Source organism: Ovis canadensis, chromosome 5, assembly GCF_042477335.2.
Source record: "Ovis canadensis isolate MfBH-ARS-UI-01 breed Bighorn chromosome 5, ARS-UI_OviCan_v2, whole genome shotgun sequence".
NCBI lineage: Eukaryota > Metazoa > Chordata > Mammalia > Artiodactyla > Bovidae > Ovis > Ovis canadensis.
Window position 1 is genome coordinate 61,774,243 of NC_091249.1, and position 27,904 is coordinate 61,802,146.

Consider the following 27,904-nt stretch of genomic DNA (forward strand, 5'->3'; position numbering starts at 1 on the left):
TAGACCACAAAGAAACTCCAAAGCCCTTCCCAAAGTCAAACTTGCACCAAAAACAGGTCATGGTCACTGTTTGGTAGTCTGCTGCCAGTCTGATCCACTACAGCTTTCTGAATCCTGGTGAAACCAATACATCTGAGAAGTATGCTCAGCAAATCAATGAGATGCACCCAAAAATGCAATGTCTGCAGCCAGCATTGGTCAACAGAAAGGGCCCAGTTCTTCTCCATGACAATACTCAGTCACGACCACACACCACACTACCAACACTTTCAAAGATGAACAAATTGGGCTATGAAGTTTTGCCTCATCCTCCATATTCACCAACTGACTACCACTTCTTCAAGCATCTCGACAACTTTTTGCAGGGAAAACACTGCCACCACCAGCAGGAGGCAGAAAACGCTTTCCAAGAGTTCTTTGAATCCTGAAGCATGGATTTTTACGCTACAGGAATAAACAAACTTATTTCTCACTAGCAAAAATGTGTTGATGGTAATGGTTTCTATTTTGATTAATAAAGATGTTTTGTCCAGTCACAAGACTTTTTGCCCTCTGCTCCCAGGAACCTCAGACAGCCACCCCTATGGGCACATGCCTAGGTGCTGTTCCTACTCTGCGCTCCCTCCCTCTGCCTTTTATTTCCTAGCTGCCAAGATCTTGGAAGGCTGAATATTTCCCAGCTACTTCAGTCGTTCCGGTTACCATTCTGTAGGTACTTTCTGATTTGGTCAGTCTTCCCTTTCATATGACTTCTAGACTGAACTCTTGGTAAGATATCTGAGTGATGATCCAGTACAATTTTTGTAAGAATGAATCAGGATTTTCATGACCAAGTATTAGAGAAGACAGCCTTTTTCTTCTCAGTTTCTACCTGTTGTGGCCTGAAGTTGGCTTCTGCTTTTTCAAGAATATCACTAGGCATTAACAAACACAAAACTACTTCTCAGAGCAGCTTCATAGACATTGATTTTTCAAAATTAAATAAGTATCTGGTGGACTGAAAATGTTTTATACCTGGTATTTTAAAGATATTTTGACTACAGCCAAAAGAAATCAATTCCTTCATGCTGTCTCCTTGTGGATGTCGTCATATGCCACTGGGTCGTGTAGAGCACAGGCTCTGGGGGGAGGCAGACTTGTATTCGCACCTCGCCTTTTCCACTTACTGCTTGTGACCTTGGGCTTTGCCTATTAGGAAAACAAGCTTTGAAGCTCAGCAAAGAAGGGAAATCCATTGAGAACAGTCTGTAAAGAGATCAAGCCCTGAGCCTTTGGAGTGGGAGCACTGACTCCAAGATCCTAGACTACCAGAGAACTAACCCTAGGGAGTATCAAATAGTGAGAACTCATACAAAGGAAACTAATTGAACACAAGCCCCAGCATCACCCAACCACCAGTAGCACCCTGTGCAGGATGCCTCATCTAAACAACAAACAAAACAAAAATACAAGCCCAATCATCAGCAGACAGGATTACCACCTCACTCAGCCTTGCCCATCAGAGGAAAAATAAACAAACAAAAACTCAGGACAAATCTCACCCTATATGAAGCTTACACAAACTACTGGACCAACCTTAGGAGGACAAAAACCAAAAGGAACAAAGAATTGAACCTTGAAGCCTGGGAAAAGGAGACCTCAAACACAATAAGTTAAAAAAAAAAATGAAAAGGCAGAGAAATACTACACAAAAGAAGGAACAAACTAGAAACACAGAAGTCCAAATAAATGAAGAGGAAATACACAAACTACCTGAAAAAGAATTCAGAATAATAATAGTAAAGATGATCAAAAACCTTGAAAACAAAATAGAAAAAAATGCAAGAATCAATTAACAAAGACCTAGAAGAATTAAAGAATAAACATACTGAGACAGACAACACAATTACTAAAAATAAAAATACTCTAGAAGGAATCAATAGCAGAATATCTGAAGCAGAAGAACGAGTCAGTGAGCTGAAAATGAAAATGGTGGAAATAACTTCTGAAGAGCAGAATAAAGTAAAAAGAATGAAAAGAACTGGGAATAGCCTCAGAGACCTCTGGGACAATATCAAACACACCAATATTCAAATTACAGGGGTCCCAGAAGAAAAGGAAAAGAAAAGGTATGAGAAAATTTTTGAAGAGATTATAGTTGAAAATTTCCCCAACATGGAAAAGGAAATAGTCAATCAAGTCCAAGAGGCACAAAGAGTCTCATACAGGATAAACCCAAGGAGAAACACACCAAGACACATACTAATCAAACTAACAAAGACTAAACACAAAGAAAGAATATTAAAAGCAGCAAGGGAAAAGCAACAAGTAACATACAAGGGAAACCCCATATGCTTAAGAGAAACCCTATACACTTTCAGCAGAAACTCTGCAGGCCTGAAGGGAATGGTAGGATATATTTCAAGTACTGAAAGGGAAAAATCTACAACCAAGATGTACCTGGCAAGGATCTCATTCAAAATTGATGGAGAAATAAAAAAGCTTTTCAGACAAGCAAACATTAAGAGAATTCAGTACCACCAAACCAGCTTTACAACAAGTGTTAAAGGAACTTATATACTCAAGAAATACAAGAGAAGAAAAAAGATCTACAAACTCACTCCCAAACAATTAAGAAAATGGCAATAGGAACATATATATCAATAATTACTTTAAATGTAAATGGATTAAATGTTCCAACCAAAGGACACAGACTGGCTGAATGGATACAAAAACAAGACCCATATATATGCTGTCTACAAGAAACCCACTTCAGACCTAAAGACACATATAGACTAAAAGTGAGAGGATGGAAAAATACAGTCTATGCAAATGGGAAACAAGAGAAAGCTGGAGTCATAATCCTCATATCAGACAAAATAGACCTTAAAATAAAGAAGATTATAAGAGACAAGGAAGGACACTACATAATGATCAAGGGATCATTCCAAGAGGAAGACATAAGAACTGTAAATATCTATGCACCCAAGGTAGGAGCACCTCAATACATAAGACAATCACTAACAAAATAAAAGGAGAAACTGGAAGTAACACAATAATAGTAGGAGACTTTGAACACCCCACTCACACCAATGGACAGATCATCAAAACAGAAAACTCATAAGGAAACACAAGTCTTAAATGGAACATTAGAGAAGATGGATCTCATTGATATCTTCAGGACATTCCATCCAAATGCAGAAGAATACACCCTCTTTTCAACTGCACACGGAACATTCTCCAGGACAGACCACATCTTGGGTCACAAATCAAACCTCAGTAGATTAAAGAAAACTGAAATTGTATCAGGCATCTTCTCTGACCACAATGCTATGAGACTAGAAATCAATTACCTGAAGAAAAAAAAAACTGTAAGAAACACAAACACACGGAGATTAAACAACACATTTCTAAATAACCGACAGGTCACTGAAGAAATAAAAAGGGAAATCAAAAACTTTTTGAAAAAAATGACAATGAAAACACGACAACTCAAAACCTAGGGGATGCACCAAAAGCAGTTCTAAGAGGGAAGTTTATAGCAATACAATCCTACCTCAAGAAATAAGAAAAACATCGAATAGACAACCTAACTTTACACCTAAAACAACTGGAAAAACAGGAACAAAAAAATACCCAAAATCAGTAGAAGGAAAGAAATCATAAACATCTGAGCAAAAAGAAATATAAAAGAAATAAAAGATACAATAGTAAAGATTAATAAAACTAAAAGCTGGTTCTTTGAGAAGATAAACAAAATTGACAAACCTTTAGCCAGACTCATCAAGAACAAAAGAGAGAAGAATCAAATCAACAAAATTAGAAATGAAAAAGGAGAGGTTATAACAGACAATGCAGAAATATAAAGGATTATCAGAGATTACTATGAACAACTATATGGCAATAAAATGGGCAATCTGGAAGAAATCAACAGATTCGTAGAAAAAGTTCAATCTTCCAAGACTGAACCAGGAAGAAATAGATATTATGAACAACCCAATTACAAGCACCAAAACTGAATCTGTGATCAAAAATCGCCCAAAAAACAAAACCCCAAGACCAAACGGCTTCACAGGAGAAGTCTATCGAACATTTAGAGAAGAGCTAATGCCTATCCTTCTAAAACTCTTTCAAAAAATTCCAGAGGAAGGAACACTTCCAAACTCATTCTATGAGGCCACCATCACCTTGATACTAAAACCAGACAAAGACAACACACAAAAAAGAAAACTACAGGCCAATATCACTGATGAACATAGATGCAAAAATCCTCAACAAAATTTAAGCAAACAGAATTCAGCAACACATCAAAAAGCTCATACACCATGATCAAGTTGGGTTTATTCCAGGAATGCAAGGATTCTTCAATATATGCAAATCAATCAATGTGATACACCATATTAACAAATTGAAAGATAAAAACCATATGATAATCTCAATAGATGCAGAAAAAGCCTTTGACAAAATTCAGCACCCATTTATGATTAAAACTCTTCAAAAGATGGGCATAGAAGGAACCTACCTCAACACAGTAAAGGTCATATATGATAAGCCTATAGCAAACATTATTTTCAATGGTGAAAACCTGAAAGCATTCACCCTAAGATCAGGAACAACACAAGCAAGGGTGTCCACTTTCACCACTATTATTCAACATAATTCTGGAAGTCCTAGCTACAGCAATCAGAGAAGAAAAAGAAATAAAAGGAATCCAAATTGGAAAAAAAGAAGTAAAACTCTCACTGTTTGCAGATGACATGATATTGTACACAGAAAACCCTAAAGATACTATCAGAAAATTACTAGAGCTAATCAGTGAATTTAGCAAAGTTGTGGGATACAAAATCAATACACAGAAATCACTTGCATTTCTATATGCTAACAATGAAAAATCAGAAAGAGAAATTAAGGAATCAATCCATCCACTATTGCAACAAAAAGAATTAAATATCTGGGAATAAACTTACTTAAGGAGACAAAAGAACTTTACTTAGAAAATTATGACACTAATGAAAGAAATCAAAGATGACATAAACAGATGGAGAGATAGTCCATGTTCTTAGGTAGGAAGAATCAATATTGTGAAAATGACTATACTACCAAATGCAATCTACAGATTCAATGCGATCCCTGTCAAATTATCAATGGCATTTTTCACAGAACTAGAAGGAAAAAATTTCACAATTCATATGGAAACACAAAAGACCCCAAATAGCCAAAGGAGTCTTGGAAACGAATGGAGCTGGAGGAATCAATCTTCCTGACTTCAGATTATACTACAAAGCTACAGTCATCAAGACAGTATGGTACTGGCACAAAAATAGAAATATAGACCAATGGAACAAGATAGAAAGCCCAGAAATAAACCCATGCACCTATGAGTACCTTATTTTTGACAAAGGAGGCAAGAATGTACAATGGGGCAAAGACAGCCTCTTCAATAAATGGTGTTAGGAAAACTGGACAGCTACATGTAAAAGAATGAAATTAGAACACTTCCTAACACCACACACAAAGATAAACTCAAAATGGATTAAGACCAAAATGTAAGACTAGAAACTCTTAGAGGAAAACATAGGCAGAACACTTGATGTCATAAATCAAAGCAAGATCCCCTATGACCCACCTCCTAGAGTAATGGAAATAAAAACAAAAGTAAACAAGTAGGACCTGACTAAGCTTAAAAGCTTTTGCACAGCAAAGGAAACTAAGCAAGCTGAAAAGACAACCTTCAGAATGGGAGAAAATAATAGCAAATGAAACAACTGACAAAGGATTAATTTCCAAAATACACAAGCAATTCATACAGCTCAATGCCAGAAAAACAACCAACCCAATCAAAAAGTGGGGAAAAGATGTAAATAGATATTTCTCCAAAGAAGACATACAGATGGCTAACAAACACATGAAAAGAGGCTCAACATTGCTCGTTATTAGAGAAATGCAAATCAAAACTACAATGAGATATCACCTCACACTGGTCAGAATGGCCATCATCAAAAAGTCTACAAACAATAAATGCTGGAGAGTGTGTGGAGAAAAGGGACCATTCTTGCACTGTTAGTGGGAATGTAAATTGATGAAGCCACTACGGAAAACGGTATGGAGATTCCTTTAAAAACTAGGAATAAAACCGCCATACGACCCAGCAATCCTACTCCTAGGCATATACACTGAGGAAACCAAAATTGAAAATTGTATCCCATAGTTCACTGCAGCACTATTTACAATAGCTAGAACATGGAAGCAACCTAGATGTCCACTGACAGATGAATGGATAAAGAAGCTGTGGTACATATACACAATGGAATATTACTCAGCCATAAAAAGAAACACATTTGAGTCAGTTCTGATGAGGTGGATGAACCTAGAACCTATTATACAGAGTGAATGAGTCAGAAAGAGAAAGATAAATATCATATTCTAATGTATATATACAGAATCTAGAAAAATGGTACTGAAGAATTTATTTACAGGGCAGCAGTGGAGAAACAGACATAGAAAATAGACCTATGGACATGAGGAGAGGGGAGGAGAGGGTGAGATATATGGAAAGAGTAACATGGAAACTTACATTGCTATATGTAAAATAGAGAGCAAATGGGAATTTGCTGTATGGCTCAGGAAAGTCAAACAAGGACTCTGCATCAATCTAAAGGGGTGGGAATGGGCAGGAGATGGGAGGGAGGTTCAAAAGGGAGGGGATATATGTATACCTATGGCTGATTCATGTTGAGGTTTGACAGAAAACAACAAAATTCTGTAAAGCAATTATCCTTTAGTAAAACAATAAATTAAAAAGAAAAAAAAAAAAAGATGTGTTTAAGCCTAGTTACAGTGATTTAAAATTCATAGTCCTAAACTAAAATTACATTTGTATCAACCTAAACTTTATAGTGTTTAAGGCAAACGGTCAGACATTTGCGAGAAGGAAAGGGAGGGAGACAGGAAGACAGTGGGACCCAACAGCCAGCTCTTGTAGGCACGGGGTGTAATAAGGTGATGTTCATGAAGAATTCATATCCCTTTTCCTACTGTACCAGCCTCAGGGAGAAGCAGCCAGTGAGGCACTCTATAACATATCAGAGCAGAAAGAATGTCTTACACTAAAGTCCCACCAACTGACCTCCACTTGGACCCCATCTAAGCTGGGATTGTGACTTCTTCATGCCTTTTTCTACAGCCAAGGACTTAAGCCTAAATATTTTATGTGCAAAGCTACGCATGAACCATGTTGGTACCCCAGCTCTCAAATCTCTGCCCTTGGGTGCAGGTCAGATTGCTACATGACATGTTTGTAAGGGGTAGTGTGATCCTCGAAGGCTACTTCATGTTTTCTTTGCTGGAGTGTTTGGGAGTTATCGGTAAAGGTCACTTCCATTCAGCAGCTAACAGTGATTGAATGTCTCCTGGTTAAGCAGCTCAGTGCTGAACCTCAGGGGAGAAAATGATGAACAAAACAAGGGTTCTGACCATGAGCCCTCAGGTCTAGTCAGAGAATGAGAAGGGCCTTTCCATCTCAACTCTCTCAGCCCTGGAGTGGTCATGCACAGGCCTGGCTGAGCCTCTCCTGGGTCCTTACCTGTAACTAGGAATGGGAATGTGGCCAGGGCCATCATCTGCAGAGCAGTGTCAGAAATGCCAGGAAAAGGAGGGTCAGTGAGAACACCTCTGTTTCCTCTGGATGCCTCCTTCCCCACAGACGATCCCCAGGAACACTCCCTTTTCTGGGAAGGTTTTTTCTGTCCCACTGAGGGGCTAAGGCAAATTGGGACAAATCATAAACATTTAGGGTCAGTTAAAAAAAATTTCAAGGGTGGGAGAGGATCTCTTTAAAAGCTTGGGAAGAAGGAAAAGTGCATGAGTAGCGACTTCTCCCAATGCACTCATTCAGAGAGTACTCATGTGTGCAGAGTTTCAATCTGGGATGATGAGAAAGTTTTAGAAATGGGTATGGTGATGGCTGCAGAGCACAATGAGTGCAATTAATGCCACTATACTGTATACTTCAAATGGTTAAAAGGATGAAGTTTCTATTACGCATATTTTATGACAAGAACAAATTTTTAAATAAGATATACTATGTTATACACTTGGCACAATATTTTTAAATATTTAATGAAAACTTAATAAATGTTAGCTATTTTTTAAAAAACCAACCAACAACAACAAAAAAAACACCTCCCCTAGGAATCAATATTGGTACAGGTCTGCCCAGAGCTTTCCTTTCTCTCCTCCTCCAATAGTCATCCTCAGTGGTTAGAACTGTTTGAAGTTTCAAGGTCAAATGAGTGTTAATGAAATATCTCCTTCTGAAGCTGTTTTGGAAAAAAAAAAAAAAAACTTAAAAAAAAGTCCCACATCACAGATCTCACGCCCATTGTCTCTGTCTTCCTTCTTCTCCAGACCTAAACCTGACCTTGCCCTAATAACCCAGGAACTATTTCCTAAAGTCTTCATTAAATTTCCCTTGCAGGCACCCAGTGGAGGTGGTGAGTACGGGTTCTCTAAGGCCCTTTAGCTTTCTCTAGAACCCAAGTCCACGGGCTGCCCTTGGTCCCTATGCAGGTGAGACGGTGCTGGAGGCCAAGCATCCACCTCTACAGGTGGCTGGGCCCACTCCGTGGGAGGCTTGATTCCGACACTGGGATTTGGGGTGGGTTTGATTCCTCTGCTGAGGGGGCCTTCCCTACAGGAAGAATGTGTGGCCACCAGGTGGCAGTGGTACCATCCACGGTGTAAAACGCAGGGCACGTCTGAAGGTTATTGAGTATACACTCTGGCCCCTGGGCTTCCCTGGTGGCCAAGAAGGTAAAGAATCTGCCTGCAATACAAGAGACCCGGGTTCAATCCCTGTGTTGGGAAGACCCCTGGAGAAGGAAGTGCCAACCCATTCTAGTATTTGTGCCTAGAGTATTTCACAGACAGAGGAACCTGGCAGGCTACAGTCCACGGGATTGCAAAGAGTCGGACATGACTGAGCGATCAGCTCAACACCCTGAGAAGAGGGCTGAGGTTCAGACTCACAGAAAACATTCCACTGACCTCTGAGGACTGTGGTCAACACTGTCACAAACTAGGACTTTACAAGGGCTGGTAAGGATACTGTCTCCCACTAGTGCCGATAACAGCAGTGGTGTGACGAGAGTAGTAGTATCACTGAACACTGGGTTGTAGGCTTTACATGATGTATCTCATTTGATCCTCAAATGATCCTAGAAGGGCAGGGGCTCTTTTCACCAGATGAGAAGGCAGAGGCTTAAAAAGGTTGAGGATTTACCCAGCATCTTATGGTCAAGAAGTGACAGAGCTCTGCTGCTGGATACTGAACCTCCTCTTATCCTTGCTTTATGCCTGCCATTCCTCCCAGAGGCTTCCTGAGAATGGCTGAGCTGGCCTTCTGCCTTGGCACTTGTCGTTTATCTAGTAAGTTTTATCTTCTGCCTGCTTGGAAAACATCTAATGCCATTTATGCTACAAAGTCAGTTGTGTAATGCACAAACAGAACAGAGAGTATTAAAGATGGTGTCTGCTTAGGGAAGGTGGGGTGCTCTGGAGCCAGACAGACATGGATTTGAATCCTGACCCTGCCACCTACCTATTAGCTGGAGACCCCGCATAAATCCCAACCTCCATAAGCCTCAAAGCCCACATTTGTAAAAAGAGGGTTATAACCTCTGCTCACAGGGTTGTTATAGGATTAAATGAAAAAACGTGGTGCCATGTTTTAGAGGAAGCAGTGTGTGCTCACTCAGGCATGTCCGACTCTGCGACCCCACGGAATGGGCCCACCAGGCTCCTCTGTCAATGGGGATTCTCCAGGCAGGAATACTGGAGTGGATAGCCATGCCCTCCCACAGCGATCGAACCCACATCTACCTGACCCAGGGACCGAACCCACATCTCCTGCGTCTCCTACATTGGCAGGCGAATTCGTTACCAATGAGCCACCTGGCAAGCCCATATATGCAGTATGTATTCCAGGCAGCTATGAAGAGCTGGTTTTTACATCCTGAATTAGGCCCCAAGTTGCCTAACATGAAGCAAAAAGGGAACATAGAAACATGAACATAGAAATGACCCTCCTAGCTGAAATCCTATACAACAAAAGCAGCTAACTTCTATTGAACATGTGTTGTCCCTGGGCTCCATGCTAAACACCTGAACTACATACTTACAACTCCTTTGGTCCTCATAACAACCCTACCTGGCTGTAGTACAATTTCCCTGCTAGAGAAAAAGAAACTGAGACTCAAAGCTAAGAAGTGGGAGAGGAGGAACTAAACCTAAGTGTCTCATTCTCAAACCTATGCTCTTAAACCTTACACTAACACATCCTCACACTGAGGATCAGTGGGTCAGTGCCCTCACTCCACACCAAAGACCCATGGAACTCCTCACCAATCCATACAACCAGTGTTGCCCACTGCTACTCCTAGAGGCCGGGGTGACCAGGGAAGCACTTGATTCTTCACGCAGCACTCACCTGGACGAGGTAATCCCTCGGCAAGAGAGGGAGACGGACATGTTCCATCAGTTTTGCCATGTGCTCTAAACGGGTCTCCTTCTCATAATTGATCCATGAAATCACAGCTTCAAATACCTGTAAGGAAAACCGAAATAGGAAACTTTAGCAAAGGATAATAACTTTAAAATAGCTTTCAAACAATCTCTTCAACCTTAAAAAGGAAAGAAAAGTTACAAGTCATCCACAAAGGCATTTAACCTAAGGTCTAATATTGAAAATATTAATAAAAACAGAGTATATTTACTACCTGATGTCATGTCAGAGAGTACTCTCTCTGCCTCCCTCATACACACACACACACACACACACACACACACACAAACCTGCTGCCCCAAACATAGAATCATCCAGGTTCATTGCAAAATAAAAATCAATTCCAACAGTTACCCCAGGGTGGAAATGCAGAGAAATAACTTTGAATCAAATTTTACAAAGTCTTCGCAAGAGGACCAGAAGCCCTGGGGGCAATGTCTTCATCACACAAACCCTTCTCTTCATCTATTTCCCATGTTCATTTAACGCAGAACAAAAACTATAAAGATGTCCCCCACAAAAGTTGGTAATAATTTTGAACTGATGACCAACCTAGATAGTATATTCAAAAGCAGAGACATTACTTTGCCAACTAAGGTCCATCTAGTCAAGGCTATGGCTTTTCCAGTGGTCATGTATGGATGTGAGAGTTGGACTGTGAAGAAAGCTGAGCACCGAAGAATTGATGCTTTTGAACTGTGGTGTTGGAGAAGACTCTTGAGAGTCCCTTGGACTGCAAGGAGATCCAACCAGTCCATTCTGAAGGAGATCAACCCTGGGATTTCTTTGGAAGGAATGATGCTAAAGCTGAATCTCCAGTACTTTGGCCACCTCATGTGAAGAGTGGACTCATTGGAAAAGACTCTGATGCTGGGAGGGATTGGGGGCAGCAGGAGAAGGGGACGACAGAGGATGAGATGGCTGGATGGCATCACGGACTCGATGAACGTGAGTCTGAGTGAACTCCGGGAGATGGTGATGGACAGGGAGGCCTGGCGTGCTGCGATTCATGGGGTCGCAAAGAGTCAGACATGACTGAGCGACTGAACTGAACTGAACTACTCCTTGGAAGCAAAGTTATGACCAACCTAGACAGCATATTCAAAAGCAGAGATGCTACTTTGCCGACTAAGGTCCGTCTAGTCAAGGCTATGGTTTTTCCAGTGGTCATGTATGGATGTGAGAGTTGGACTGTGAAGAAGGCTGAGCGCCGAAGAATTGATGCTTTTGAACTGTGGTGTTGGAGAAGACTCTTGAGAGTCCCTTGGACTGCAAGGAGATCCAACCAGTCCATTCTGAAGGAGATCAACCCTGGGATTTCTTTGGAAGGAATGATGCTAAAGCTGAATCTCCAGTACTTTGGCCACCTCATGTGAAGAGTGGACTCATTGAAAAAGACTCTGATGCTGGGAGGGATTGAGGGCAGGAGGAGAAGGGGATGACAGAGGATGAGATGGCTGGATGGCATCACTGACTCCATGGACGCGAGTCTGAGTGAACTCCGGGAGTTGGTGATGGACAGGGAGGCCTGGCGTGCTGCGATTCATGGGGTCGCAAAAAGCTGGACAGGACTGAGCAACTGAACTGAACTGAACTGATGACAGAGAATGGCAAAAATTTCTCCTTGGGTTGAACCTTTCCTTCAAGGAGAGATTTCATTTCTATACAAATCAAAACAGGTCTTGGAACCAAAAAGGGGAATCTATGGTTTGACTGTTTGCCTTACTCAAGGTTAAGTTCAGATTCAAACCCTGCACCACCATACACACAGACACGCATAAACGTCAGCATTGGTAAGACAGCAGGGAAACCACCACTGTTTGTGGAAGCTTAATTAACATGGCTTTTTAAGAGGGGAAGGAAGAATTTGGCAATAGCAATCAAAAATTCAAATGTGCGTATCTTTGACCTAGAAATATAACTTCCAGAGCTCTAGTCAACAAAAATATTTACACAAGTGGTGCAAGAATATGTGTTCCAAGATGTTTGCTGCAGGATTTTTGTAAGAGGATAAAGAAACTATCTGAAGTCCACCAGTGGAGAAATTATTAAACCAGTTTTGACATGGGATATTTTCAGCTGTTAAAAACAATAATAACAACAACTAATAATAAGACCAAACACTTTCTTGTGCCAGAAAGCAAGAAAGTACTCAAAGATCAAGGTGACACAACAGACAGACCAGAGCGAGCTGGACAGGGCTTTCTCATTGCCAACATTTGGGACAATTTAAACATCTAACAGGATAATGAATAAGTAATTCAGCACTGACTGGGAAGGGGCCAAAGAAAACTTTTGGTGATAATGGATAGTTTCTATATCTGGATAGAGAGGGAGCTATATAGGCAAGTGCATTTGTCAAAACTAATCAAATCTTACACTTAATATCTATACATTTCACTGTCTGTAAATCATACCTCATTTAAAATATATTTAGTTAAAAGAAAAAGATAGCAATGAACCAAAACCCCCAAAATAAAAAGACTCTATACTTAAAAAAGTATGGGAAGGCTGCTCTTCACAGAAAAGTGCCAGCTAATAAGGTAAAAGCACAGAATTGAAAAAACATCACTTTGCAACCACAGATATAATAACTGATTCAGCCAGTGTCGCCCACAGATGCTGAGACCATTGGGTGAAAAGTTGTTGGGAACAAGGTATCCCCAGTTCCCAAGCGTCATCTGACAGAATGCTTATCAATCACACAGGGAGCGTGGGGGAAGATTCAGACTGGCTGATCTGACAGATGCCACCTTTACCAAGTGGTCAAAGTTAACACCACTAGTAAACAGCCCAAATTTATACTACACTCCTGAACGTGACTTAATGAGAGGGAATCAGCATTCTCTATGCAGTATTCTTTCTAAAACGTTAAACCTGAACCTTATAGCAAAGAAATAGACAACTACATGTGTGGCACACTCTTCAACATAAGTGTCCTGGATTCCTCAAAACTGTTAGCATTGGGGACTTCCCTGGCCATCCAGGGGGGACACAGGCTCAAACCCTCGTGTGGGAAGACTTCACATGCTGAGGGGCAACTAAGCCTGTGCTCTGTAGCACAACTACAGAGCCCATGTGCCCAGAGCCTGGGGTCCACAAGAGAAGCCACCACAATGAGTAGCCCATGAACCACAACTAGAGAGCAGCCCCCACTTGCCACAACTAGAGAAAGCCCAAGTGCAGCAACAAAGACCTAGTATAGTCAAAAATAAATAAACAAAAAATTTTAATTGCCATTTTAAAAAGCTGTTAGCATTATGAAAGACACTAAAAAAGGCATGGAAACAGAAGATCCCCTGGAGAAGGAAATGGCAACCCACTCCAGTATTCTTGCCGGGGAAATCCCAAGGAGCCTGACAGACTACAGTCCATGGGGCCTCAAAGAGCTGGTCATGACAGCATGCACGCTTAATCTTCTTCTTCAGAGACACAGAACTAAATGCAAGGCATGATCCTTATTCGGTCATGGATTAAAAAGAAACAACCATGAAAGACTTTTTTTGAGACTGTTAGGAAATTTGAATGCCAACTGCATATTAGAAAATATTATTGTGTCAGTGTTACATTTGTTTGGTCTGATTATGGTTTTATGGCTCAGAAGGAGAATTTCCTTGTTCTTAGGAAGGGCAAGCTAAAATACTTAAGGGTAAAGTGTCATAATGTCTACAATTTATTGTCAAAAATAAAAATTAAATATTTAACAAAATAAAAGATTATAGAGAGAAAGAGAGAAAGCAAATGAAGCACAATGTTAACAAATGGTGAATCTAAGTAAAGAATATATGAATGTTCATTCTTTTCCAACTTTACCATAGATTTGAAATTTTTCAAAATAAAAAGTGGGAGAAGAAAAAAAATCCTAAGAGAAAAGGTAAATACTACAGAAAAATTTACAGTTTCAAAATTCACAATTTGAAATGAAGGCTGTATCTCCCAGTGTGGGCTAAAAACCTCCAATTTTTCTTATTCTAACTGTGTATTTGTGTGTATTGGTATGTTAATAATGCTTTGGCCCTATTTCCTAAACATGTACTTAAGTCAGGCTGAGAATACTCGGATTGGATGAGATATCACAAAGGAATCCATCAGAAAGAAGAGAAGGAAGAAAGATGAGTGGAATGGAACAGAAGGGAAGGCGCAGTATACATGTGTAGTTTGCTCTCATTTCTATATAAAATAACCTACATGTGTACAAACAGACATACACGTCAAGGAAATCCTCCTCGTCTAGTTCATTTCTAAAAATTATTAACTCTCACATAGCTATGTGTCTCAACCTTATTGCATTATTCTGTAAATAATTGCGTGTTTCTTCAATTAACCCTTAAGATTCATGAGAACAGGGACCTTGTCTTACTTGTTGGCACATAATACACATTCAAATGTATTTAAAGAATGAATGGACAAAAGAGTTCAGAATGAGCTTGTAAGCAGGCTGGAGCAGGCAGCAGGATTAGGGAAGCAGAGCCAGGCCCTAGAACCAAAGGATGCCAGAGACGCCTGGCTTTGCTGGGTTAGGTGATGGACAGCTACACCTGCTCTGTTGTGTACACTGCCTTCCTCTTCCCTTTACTGGACTGTGATTTCTACAGGGTGAGAAGGGTATCAGCTCTGTCTCTGCACTTCCTGCCACCAAGCACAGTGCCAGGCACAGAGCGCATGGCCGGATGAGAACGCTTTCCTAAAGAATGAACAGCAGGGCCTTGAGTAGGTAGGATTTGCTGATCACACCGTCTGTCAGTCAGCATAGTTTTTGTTATAGAAGCTGCAATGCAGGCTGAGTCTAATGTAGTCGATATTTAACCTTATCTTTATTTTTGGCTTGACTTGTCTAACTGGTTCCGCTCAGTTGCACTGTTTACCTACTCAGCTGTGAAAGCCACAGCACCTGGCAGCAACGGTGACCTTCTCCACAGCTAGAGGAGGTCGCATACTTTTTTCATCTAGATGCCATGTTTGGAAAATAAGCAAATGAACTTCAACTAGCCTATGGGCCTACAATCGTTCCCAACAGCCCCTGCTGTCAAAGGAGTGGCCAGGGCAAAGGGGCAACAAGTAGAAGCAGCAGCAGCTCATGTCTAGCAGCAGCTCGTGCCCAGCACCACACTCTTCAGAAATACCATAACCCCGGACTCTCCTGACGGCCAGTGAGTATACACTCCGGCCCCGTACTGAGTCACTCACTCAAGTCCAGAGCCAGAAAGCAGCAGAGCTGGGTCCACATACTCCCATCTCTAATGCTCAGACTCTTTCCCGTTATTCTCAGTAGCTACCCAGTTGGCAAATCTCAGCCCACAGGCCACATGCACCTGTTTTTGTAACTAAAATTTTCTTGGAACACAGCCATGCTCACTCATTACAAATCATCTACGGCTGCTTTCACACTTTAATAGCAGAGCTGAATTGAGAGGCTGCGGCCCACAAAGCCTAAAATATTTACTCTCTGGCCCTTTAAAGGAAAACTGCATAAAGCCCTGGTCTGTTAGATCTAAGCAGCAACCCTGTGGCTTCAATCATGGGACAAGGTAACGTCTACTCAGATGAAAACTTTTTTGTGTATGTGGGCCCCATGATGAAATAACCAGTTGCCCCCAAGGCACACTTAGTGTTTCACTTTTAGACAAAGAAAGTGAAAGTCACTCAGTCGTGTCTGACTCTTTGCAACCCCAAGAACTATACGGTCCATGCAACCCCAAGAACTATACGGTCCATGGAATTCTCCAGGCCAGAATACTGAAGTGGGTAGCCTTTCCCTTTTCTAGGGGATCTTCCCTATCCAGGGATCGAACCCAGGTCTCCCGCATTGCAGGCGGATTCTTTACCAGCTGAACCACAAGGGAAGTCCATAGCATCATTTCCTCACTGCTTCATGTTTCAGAACCAATTTTTTGAGTGCTACAAGGTTGCTACATGGAAAGAAGATGGAGAAAATCGGATTTCATAGTCCTCAGTTCATACCTCTGATGGAAGCACAAGCCTTGGTCAGAAAACACTAGATGAACCTGATCCTTCCACTCTACCCTCTAAGTTATAGAGGGAGCCAAGCCAGACATACCTGCATACTGAGCAAAGAGGGTAGCCCTGGGGCACTCTGCCCTGCTTGATTCACGCTGACGTACGGCAGAAACCCAACACAATGTTGTAAAGCAATTATCCTCCAATTAAAAATAAAAAAATTAAAAGAAAAATAATGTGTTCTGAGAATGAAGAGGGGGACTCAGATTAAAATAGGGCAGGGCAGTGACTTGGCAAGGGGAAAGGTCCAGTTAAGGGTGATTCTCACCCAAACACGGGATGGGGAAATAAGCTAGCTTTGAGAACATCAGGGGAAAATCTATATTCCTACATGGACCAGATTTGCTACTCAAGATTGAGAAGGACTAACTTCAGCAATAACAGCAGGCACAGTCCTGAGCATTTTACATGTATGACCTCATTTAGTCCACCCTAGACTCTGTGAAGGAGGTACCACTGCTCACATTTTATAGATGAGAAAACAGCCTTAGAGAGGCTGGCAACCTGTGCATGACCCTTCTGCCAGGAAGCAGTGGATCTGAGACATGGACTCACCTCTAATGCCAAAAATTCAGGTTTAACATTATGCAACATAGCATCTCAGAGGCACAATTATTTGAAAAACCTGGGCATACTGTGGAGCTGGGAAACTATGTTTCTAAATCCAAATTCCTAACTGCACCCTCCCTGTCATCCTAGAACATCCCCTGGTACATTTTTCTTTCCTAGGGACTGAGCCAGTAGCATTTGCCAAATGCACTGCCATGATTTTAAATCAAGAAGACAGCACTTCCAATGTGATACACACACACACACACACACACACACACACACACACACACACACACAGAATATGAATCAGCCATAAAAAAGTGAAATTTGCAACAACATGGATGGCTCTAGAGGATATTATGCTTGGTGAAATGTCAGAGAATGACAAATCCCGTATCATCTCACTTATATATGGAATCTAAAAGACAAAAAAAAAAAAAAAAACAAATGAACAAACAAGACAAAATGAAAACAGACTCGCAGACAGAGAATAAGCATATGGTTGCCAGACAGAAGGAGGGTGGAGGGATGGGTAAAACAGGTGAAGGGTACTAAGAGGTATAAACTTCCAGCTATAAAATAAGTCATGGGGATGCAATATACAGCATAAACAATACAGTCAATAATATTGTAATAAGTGTGTGGGGACAGACAGGTACTAGACTTAACGTGATCATTTCATAATGCATTTCAGTGTCAAATCGCTATGATGTACACCTAAAACTAACAAAATATTGTATGTCAACTATATTTTAATAAAAACCTTTTAAACTTCAATAAGATTACTTAAAAAAAAAAAAAAGACAAGACAGCATATCCAGACACAAGAGTGATTCTGTCATACTTCTGTGCTCTTTCTCAAATCAAAACTTAACAAGAGGTGTGTTAACTATATTCCCACTCCTTGCCACACACAGCATGGGACACAGCTGGGAGTAGTGATGGATTGGAGCTGGTCACAATTCAGTGTCTAGTGACACTACCTTGGTGGAAATATTTACACCATGGAAATTAGCAAAGGGATCAGCAAACAAACCAAAGCTCTTGGAATTTTTTATTGGAGAGCCAACTGCTAAACATTTACCAGCATATCACTGGTCTGAAGGCTCCCCAGACTCTAGGAAAACCTCATCTAGTTGCCCTCATCTCTCAGATAGTATCATCATCTTAAGGTTTGACACTGAAAAAGCTCTTTCTTGTAGTTGTTTCATTTCAGACCCACAAGAGTTCTGTGAAACAGCTAGGGACACTCACAAAAAGGGAACTTGAGGTAAGACAGTGAGAAAGTGGTCTACCCAGTCATGATGTCAGGGCAGCAATCACAACTACTGCTTTCAGTCTGCACTTTCACAGCACCCTGTGCTCACGAGCCGCATATTTATTTGCATGTGTGTTTGACAATATCTGTCTCCCTCCATGTAATTGTAAGTTCCATGAGGACAAGAATCTTGTTGTTTATCTGTTCATCAATGTCTCTCCTGTGGCTAACATAGTATCTGTCACACAGAAAGCACTCAAGAAATATTTCTTGAGAGAATGGATAGACTAATCAAAGCAGGAATGACTAGGCACATGGTTCTTTCTCTTCCTCCAACAGCACACTGCCAGAAATCTGACTTCATATAAACAAAAACAATGACGAAACGATAACAATAACAGCACCTTGCCTGGAAATTGTTCTCCAGGTTTACACTACTGACTACAGCCAGCAAAAGACTTCCACTATGATTCACTAGACAAAGGATACGGGAAAGGACTGAAGCACAATGGTTGGACACAAAGGCCTCCAAGCTGACAGACTACTTCAGCTGTACTGATCCTACACATGACGGGAACATGACCCAAGAGGGACAACAACGTCTAGCCAACACGGCATACTGAGCTAACTTAGAAGGAATCTTCCCCTAGAGCTCTAAACACATGAAAAAATGGTATAAAACCAAAAAATAGATTTGAGCCATACTCAGAAGCAAGAGGTAAAGGCTGAGTGCTTTAGATAACAAAGGATTTAAGTCTGGGAGCTGAATGAAAGCTGAGACCAAAATGACTCATGGGCTTGTAGAATTCCGATATGGGCTTTAATGGTTCAGGACAGGTATCCCATCAGGTTGAATGTGTAGGCCACAGGCTCCTTGAGGACAGTGTAGCCTCAGCTGTAAAACTGGCAATAGATGAACTCCAACCATCTGCTATGGGAAAGTGGAAGCAAGTTCACCATCTCCTATGGCCTGGGGAGTGAAAACTTCATCTTCAAGAAACCAGAACCCAAGGCTCATGTCACATACAGATGTGGGGGTTGAATTACTACTATCCAGGTGGTACAAGAGGTACTCAAGACAAAAATATAAAAACTATTTCCAAACCAGTAAATTTGTTCTAGAAGGGGCACCTTCACAGCCCAGGATAACCCAGACTCCCATGGATATAACACTCTCTGAAGATGGTCTCACCATCAAAACATACAGATCACTAATGAAATGAAAATTGACAGACGCAATAATTAAAAATTATTTGGGGCAACCAAAGAAAGGCGGCTTCCTTAATGTGTTCCTCAAAATACTAGAAGCCAGAGACATTCTATAGTAAAGAGGTTCTAGGACCCAAAAGAGTATGGGGAGCACATCATATACAACTACAAATCCCTTTTAGAGATTCACGATCCTCGTCAATATACAAACGCTCAGACAAGTCCCACAGTTTCTCAACCTGGTTCCTTTGTTTTAGCCACTGTCTCCCAAATGCATCTCACTTGAACACTTTTTTTTTTTACCTAAAACTATCTCATACCATTAGGTTTTATAGCATGCAGTTGGGTAAACACTGGCCTAAAGAAGAAAGCCCTCACTTCCTAACCTTCTCCACAACCCCTACTCCCTTCCCAGCCTTATCTTCCAGTTCCCTCATCAAAAATCCTTGATTTGCATTACACAAATTATTTTCCCCTCAGTAAGTTATTTCAAACTTTCATGCCTATATTCCTATAATTTCTTCAACCTGAATAGATTTCCAAAAACCCAACTTTTCATTCTCCAAGTTTTAGTTCAGATATTCCCTATCCTATGAGGCCTTTCCTATCCCCCAAATTCGGAATAAAACACTTTAGGGTGCTTTCCTTGAACTTTGATTACAGCCAGCTACTTTTCTCAGCCACATTATCAGTCTGTCTGCCCACCAGACTGCAAGCTCTTTCCTCTTTTTTTGGCCATGCCTCACAGCTTACAGGAACCCATCAGGGACTGAACCTGGACCACAACAGTGAAAGCCCAGAATGCTAACCACTAGGCAACCAGGGAACTCCTCCAAAGTTCTTGAATGGTAATAACTAAGGGTCTCCCCATCAGGGTGGAGGTTCCTTAATAAAAAGCAGGGCAGCAGACACAGTCAGCTTCAAATCATAGAACCATCTACTGTAAATAAGCCTCAGTTTCCTCCTCTGCAAAATGGCCTTGCAAGTTGTTTTAAGAATCAGAATGATGTGCAAAACAGTACTCTGGGCAAAAGAAGTCAGGCACAAAAGCATGCAAGATTCCATTTATACAAAGCTTAAAAGCTGATAAAACTGATCTGTAAGAAGTCAAATAGTAGTTTGGCTTCTTGAAGTGGGAGGTAGTGACTGGAAGGAAGACCCTGGAGTTCTGTTTCTTGATCCAGATGCTGGCTTTGTAAAAGTTGAGCCGTGCACTTTGCATTTGCTCATGTCTCTGAGCTTACTGCAACATAAACACCTTTTTTTAACAGTGTGTGAAATAATCACAGTGAGCAGTCAAGATAAGTTTTTGGTCGTAGTGTGGCAGTATTCCAGTCACAGGTGCTTAGTGAACTGTGCTCTCAGAGAACAGTAAAAAGAGTATCACTGACTCAGGCCAGATCATTGTTTGCAGGCTGAGAATTTGGCAGGTCTAATGCTGACCTCAGAGTGTGGTAGGGCTGCCAAGAGGCCAGCCTAAGCATAGGATATACTTGCTTGGTCCCTGGATGGTGCCTTGCCAATAAGCACTCAAGCCCAGCCTACTGGCCAGGGAGCTCCTGCCTGTACCCCAGACCCATCCCTGGAGAGGCCAGGAATTCAGACATGAGGGCTGCTGCTGCTGCTAAGTCACTTCAGTCGTGTCCGACTCCATTCGACCCCAGAGACAGCAGCCCACCAGGCTCCCCCATCCCTGGGATTCTCCAGGCAAGAACACTGGAGTGGGTTGCCATTTCCTTCTCCAATGCATGAAAGTGAAAAGTGAAAGTGAAGTCGCTCAGTCGTATCCGACTCTTAGCGACCCCGTGGACTGCAGCCTACCAGGCTCCTCCATCCATGGGATTTTCCAGGCAAGAGTACTGGAGTGGGGTGCTATTGCCTTCTCCAAGACAGGAGGGCACACAACACTAAAGACCCCAGGAGACAAGGTCCAATTCTTTCCAGGAAATACAGTATCAGAATTTGACCCCTGATGATAGTTTTAGGAGATAATAGTACATAAAATGTGATCATGCAGAAAGAAACAAATCTGTACTTCTCTTTCTAACACATACTTGACACTAATCTAATTTTTTGAAGAGATCCAACCAATTTCTTGCTGACCTATACCTGAAATGTGGGTCTCTGTTAGTTCACACTCTGAAAAGCCTCAACAGAGTTTCATAAGGAGTGGAAATCTTGAGAAGTAGAAACATATTTACCAGCTGAAAAAGCAAAGATTCAGAAAAGTCTAGTACACAGAAATTCAGTGGTCAAACTGCAGTAGAACTTGGTCATATCCCTTCTCCTCACAGTCTGTGCGTCCCAGAAGCTTGCTTACCCTGCCCCTGGGTCAAGAAGGCTGCATGTGGTGAGAGTTGAACTTTGTGTCTCCAAGGGGATGCAAGAAACAGGCTATCTGCTCACAGGATTAGCTCTCCCCACTGAGACACCTCCCATCAGAAAGACTCAGGTGACTAGGAGGGGCTTGTTCTCTGCGTCATTCCTCTACCTGAGCAAGGATGGGGGGCGGGGGCATGATCACAAAGAACTAGTGATTCTGTGATCCCTACCACATCCATTTGTCCTCTCTCAAATAACAGGAATTTTAAAAACAAAAACTACAAGGAGGAAAAACAGGAGAGAAAATGGCAAAGATCCATGCCCCTGTCTGACCTCTAGTTCCTACATTTGTCCTTATTCTCTAGAAAAATATTAAAATTGTCCCCATAATCTCAGCTGGCCCAGGGCAGAGTCCAACCGCAGTCTGCCTTGTCACTTGTTCAGGAAATGTCTGCTGAGCGCTTCCTAGCGCCTCCCAGGGCTCTGCGTCAGGACTGTGTGTGACACACAGATGGCTAAGGCACCCTCATAGCCCTCAAGGAGCTTGAGCATAGTAGAAGAGATGAGGCTTGGGCAAAAGCAAGTGCTCATGAGGAAAAACAGCATCTGAGTTCTGGCAGAGGCCCAGACGGTGCTGGGGAAGATGGACCAAAAGACAGCTACCAGCCTAGCTCCTACCAGGCACAGGTCATGCCAACCACCCAGACCACCACAGGGCCTGGGAACAGCTTCCCCTTGAGAAAGGCCCCAATCAATGGGTACATGTATCATCTCATTTCATCCCTAGAACACCACCATAAGATAGATACTATACTATCATCAACCCCCCTTTCACAGATGAGAAAACTGAGATTTAGAAGGGCTCTTTTATTCATTCATTCAACAAACATTTATTATATCTACCAAGGACCTGATGGGCTTCTCTGGTGGCTCAGATAGTAAAGAATCTACCAGCAATGTGGGAGACCTGGGTTCAGTCCCTGGGTTGGGAAGATCCCCTGGAGAAGGGCATGGCAACCCACTCCAGTATTCTTGCTGGGAGAATCCCCATGGACAGAGGAGCCTGGCGGGCTACAGTTTGTGGGGTTGGAAAGAGTCAGACACGAATGAGCGACTAAGCATGCAGCACACAAGGACCTGATGCCACTCTAGCAGTAACCATACGACAGACAAAATTCCTGATTATTATGGTATATGTGTTCTGATAGGAGATAACTTGTTCAAGGTCGCTCAGCTTGTTAAAGTAGTGGAGCCAGGATCAAATTCAGTTATTCTGGCTGAAGAACCTATACTTTCAAACTTCCAGCAAACAAGCTCTCTGGGCCCAGCCACAGACACTGAAAATCATCATTAATAGTAAAATACCACATTTCCTCTATTTCAAGATGCATAGTTGTAAGACACATCTGAAACCTGGCTGTATTTTATAATATATGTTGAAAGAAACTTGCAGGCTGCAAGCAGAGAAGTAAACTAAAAAACTGGTATAACTGATACTGCTGTTTAAGTGTGAATTTTGCTGAATACAGGTTATTTGATTGTCAATGCAACTGAATTTTCTGCAGATGCTAACATTACATAAAGCTGGATTTTAACTTAACTGACGATCCCTGATACTGCTTTGAATACACTCAAAAAATTTTGCTATAACACAATATTGCAAGAAAAAGCCATTGTGCATGTAAGAAATTATGCCTATCACACAATGTGATTAAAAGGGGTAGAAATCACCAAATCTCCTGGAACAGATTACAGAATCTTCAAAGCTTAAAGGGCTAGCATTCAAATGACAAGCACCTAATTGTCAAAGCTTTTCCAGCTATTAAATTTCCAGAAATAAGCAATCAATTAAGGGGGGAAAATTATGGGTTTTGCGAAAGAGAAAATATAGGCAAAACCCACTATTCATTAATAAGCCTCAAAATTACATGGCCAACCTTAAACATACCATGAGTAATATATTTTCTGAAAAGCATAACTCTGAAGTTACACATAATTTCTGAGACCCAAATATGATACACAACATCATTAATGTGAAAAATACATACACTCCAAACTGATTCTACAGAAACAGCAACTCATATGTAAGCATATGAATAAATGAAAGCCACCACAGGCAAGTTTTAAGTGTATATATCTATTGCCATGTTTCTGTTTCTGAAAAGATGCAGTTAACACCATGGTTTATTTTACCATTCAGTTCAGTACAGTTCAGTTGCTCAGTCATGTCCAACTCTGCAATCACATGAATTACAGCACACCAGGCCTCCCTGTCCATCCCCAACTCCCAGAGTTCACTCAGATTCACGTCCATTGAGTTGGTGATGCCATCCAGCCATCGCATCCTCTGTCGTCCCCTTCTCCTCCTGTCCCCAATCCCTCCCAGCATCAGAGTCTTTTCCAATGAGTCAGGTCTTCGCATGAGGTGGCCAAAGTACTGGAGTTTCAGCTTTAGCATCAGTCCTTCCAAAGAACACCCAGGGCTGATCTCCTTCAGAATGGACTGGTTGGATCTCCTTGCAGTCCAAGGGACTCTCAAGAGTCTTCTCCAACACCACAGTTCAAAAGCATCAATTCTTCAGCGCTCAGCTTTCTTCACAGTCCAGCTCTCACATCCATACATTACCACTGGTAAAACCATACCCTTGACTAGACGGAAGTTTGTTGACAAAGTAATGTCTCTGCTTTTCAATATGCTATCTAGGTTAGTCATAACTTTCCTTCCAAGGAGTAAGCATCTTTTAATTTCATGGCTGCAATCACCATCTGCAGTGATTTGGGAGCCCAAAAAAATAAAGTCTGACACTGTTTCCCCATCTATTTGCCATAAAGTGATGGGACCGGATAACATGATCTTAGTTTTCTGAATGTTGAGCTTTAAGCCAACTTTTTCACTCTCCTCTTTCACTTTCATTGAGAGGCTTTTTAGTTCCTCTTCACTTTCTGCCATAAGGGTGGTGTCATCTGCATATCTGAGGTGATTGATATTTCTCCCGGCAATCTTGATTCCAGCTTGTGCTTCTTCCAGCCCAGCTTTTCTCATGATGTACTCTGCATATAAGTTAAATAAGCAGGGTGACAATATACAGCCTTGATGTACTCCTTTTCCTATTTGGAATCAGTCTGTTGTTCCATGTCCAGTTCTAACGATTGCTTCCTGACCTGCATATAGGTTTCTCAAGAGGCAGGTCAGGTGGTCTGGTATTCCCATCTCTTTCAGAACTTTCCACAGTTTATTGTCAAAGGCTTTGGCATAGTCAGTAAACCAGTTAACTGTGATTTCCAGCAGTTCCTAACCCCTCTGTGGGGCTCAGTTTCCTTAGCAAAAATTCCAGTTCCCTATTGGAATTAGATGTTCCCCAAAGGTTGGTTGTGGCTTGAATACTGGATATTCACAAGAGGCCATGTGGGACAGTGGTTAAGATTAAGTGACATGCAGACCAACCGAGTGACATTGAACAAGATAGTTAATGCCTCTGAGTCTGCTTCCTTATCTGTAATGTGAGGACAATAGTGATGCCCGCCTCACAGGGCTGAGGTGAAGGCTGAACGAGCTGAAGAACATCAAGCACTTAGTATTGGGCTTGGCAAACTGTGAAGGTTTAAGAATTGGAAGCAGCTTTGAAGCCATCATCATCATCACCATTATGCCTTCTTTAAAGTGTCCATAAAACATATATAGTGATCATGGGCCAGAAAGTCTTTTCTAAGGGACAAAAGATATATAAACCTTTTTTTTTTAATTTGGAAAAGAGATCTCACTGAATCACAAGTCCTTCCCACAACCACCTCATGAGAGAGGCTTCTGTTTCAAAGAGTGCCATGCCATACCTTCTCTTCTGAAGAAACGGTCAGCTTGTCACTGGATATCAAGCTGCACACCTGGTCCAGACTTAGGCTAAGAAATTCTTCCCCCAGCATCACCTCTGGAAAGTGCTGCTCTGTTCCAAAAAGAAAAAAAGCATAAGTTCAGAAAACAAATTTATAACACACTCCTGCCCATCCATGAACCAAGGCCATGATAATCTGTGGGATTCAGAGCAGAGTCCAGGGAGCTCTGGGGGAGGCAGGAGGGAGACAGAAAGGTAGACATCCTGGCTGGAGGGAAACCAGCCTTTTAATTCAGCAGCAAAGGCATCCCCCTGTGTAACCCTCTCTCCAGAACATCATCACAGAGGAAAATTGGGCAGAGTTATGAGGTTATATTTTTCCCATGCTCCATGAGATTAATAATGGCGCTGCAGAGAAACTTCGCAGGGGCCTGCCTATTTAACTGGGCTCATTTCCCCTCAAGGCACAGGCTGGCAGAGCTGCAGACGGTGCCCCCTGCCACGCAGGCAAACAAAAGTGGGTCAGAACTGCTGCATGGCCAAAGTCTCTGGGGGTTCTGGTAGGAAGTCAGCATTAGAAGCTTGGCAGAAGGGTTCATCCCTTCCTGCCCAAGTCAAGCCTGTTATCTCTGGTTCACAAGAAGGCTCATCTAAGCTTCTGTCCGGGTGTGGCGGCAACATGGCTGCCAAGACCACTGCTGGGAATGGTCCACAGCAGCCAGGCCTTCCAAGGCTGTAATATAGAGGGGAGTTGGGGACAATGAGAACGAGATAAATCTCAAAGCCCCAAGGGCCACATGAGGGAAATGCCAAGGACAATTCTGACCCTGACATTCTCACAGGCCACCATCCTGCTAATACAGAGGCAGTGAGATGCCAGGGAAGGAGCAGGCACTTCCGAAAGAAGGAATCTAGATTCAAGTCCCGGCTATGTCATTTACGAGCTGTGTCCTGTGGCACCATTCTCCTCACGCGTACAATGGAGATAAAAACCACGTCTCTTTCCCTCCCATGCTCTGATGAGAAAGGAATTGAGAACATGTTTTGCAAGCTGCTTCAAGGTGAACCTGCCCAAGGGCTGACAACTCCAGGTGCAAGAGTCCCTGGAGGTCACAGGGTCCTTTGTCATTTGCCCCAGACTTTGCTCCTTCCTCAGTTCTCACAACCCTGCACCATCACCCCAGGAGCACCTGTGCTCTTTGCCCTCCAGACCTTTCCCCTTCTTCTGTGGTAGTCCTGCTCTAGCCTGAGAGCTTCTTGGATAATTCCAGAAGCCCCACCCACACCCCCACCAACTTGGTCTGGCTGGTCCCTGGAATGAGATTCCGAGTGCCACCATGTCTGGGAGGCCATGCTGAAACATCAACTCTGCCACAGCTGCACAAGGAAAATAAAATCGGAGCATGCTAATCACACTCATCAACTTCTTAAAAATCAAACAAAGAACTTAAGATTTAAGCCATTTCTTGTAAAAAATCATTTTGAGCTTTATATGTTGAAAGAATTTCAGATCCAAACAATTCCCATATACCCTCCATCCAGAGTTCCTAAATGTCAATATTTTACTCTCAAAGTCTGAGTTATAAATAATCTTTTCCATCTCTCACTGGCCAAAAAAGGCTCCCCACTTGCTCTCCACTAGCTTAATAATATAACTGAAACCACAGTTAAAGCTTGCCCATCCTGAGGCTCAGGGATGTTTATACATAACAACACAAAGTTAAAAGTCAGATCCGTTACAGATAAAAGCAACTGTCACAACATAAGAAGTTGGTCTTGCCCCTCTACACATTAATAGAAAAAAAATCTTTTGTTAAAGCATAGATTTTAAGTATGAGATTCAACTATCTAATTTTCAGAATATTAAGACTATAGTTATCTTTTTAAGTATCCATTCTTAAAGATTTTTAAATAAAAGTGAACATCCCATTTCTTTGGATGATGGGAATTCATTCTTGGCCTGGAGGCTTGGAAAGTAACAGGATTCTCCTTATACACTCTTCTGGCCCAAGAAGTCTTTGGACCAGTCACCAGATGCATTGACAACATACAAGAAACAGCAGATAGGAAAACTGACCAAGTGTAGGGCAGAGAGTTCCTGGGGACCAGCATGGCTGAGCTCAGCAGGGGAGGCAGGCCAGCCAACGCCAACATCTCTGTGTCCCAGAGCCATAC

General features: G+C 42.0%; 1 protein-coding gene across 3 annotated transcripts in view; it reads right to left on the minus strand.

The window, feature by feature from the left end:
* Positions 1-27,904, minus strand: part of KLHL3 (kelch like family member 3) — a 130,302-nt gene that overhangs the window by 33,294 nt on the left and 69,104 nt on the right. For all 3 annotated transcript variants that reach the window (XM_069592145.1, XM_069592143.1, XM_069592144.1), the window contains exons 6-7: positions 25,731-25,840; positions 10,466-10,582 (exon numbers count right to left, since the gene is read on the minus strand). In XM_069592145.1, coding sequence (XP_069448246.1) covers positions 10,466-10,582; positions 25,731-25,840 — 227 coding nt within the window. The remainder of the gene's footprint in view (positions 1-10,465; positions 10,583-25,730; positions 25,841-27,904) is intronic.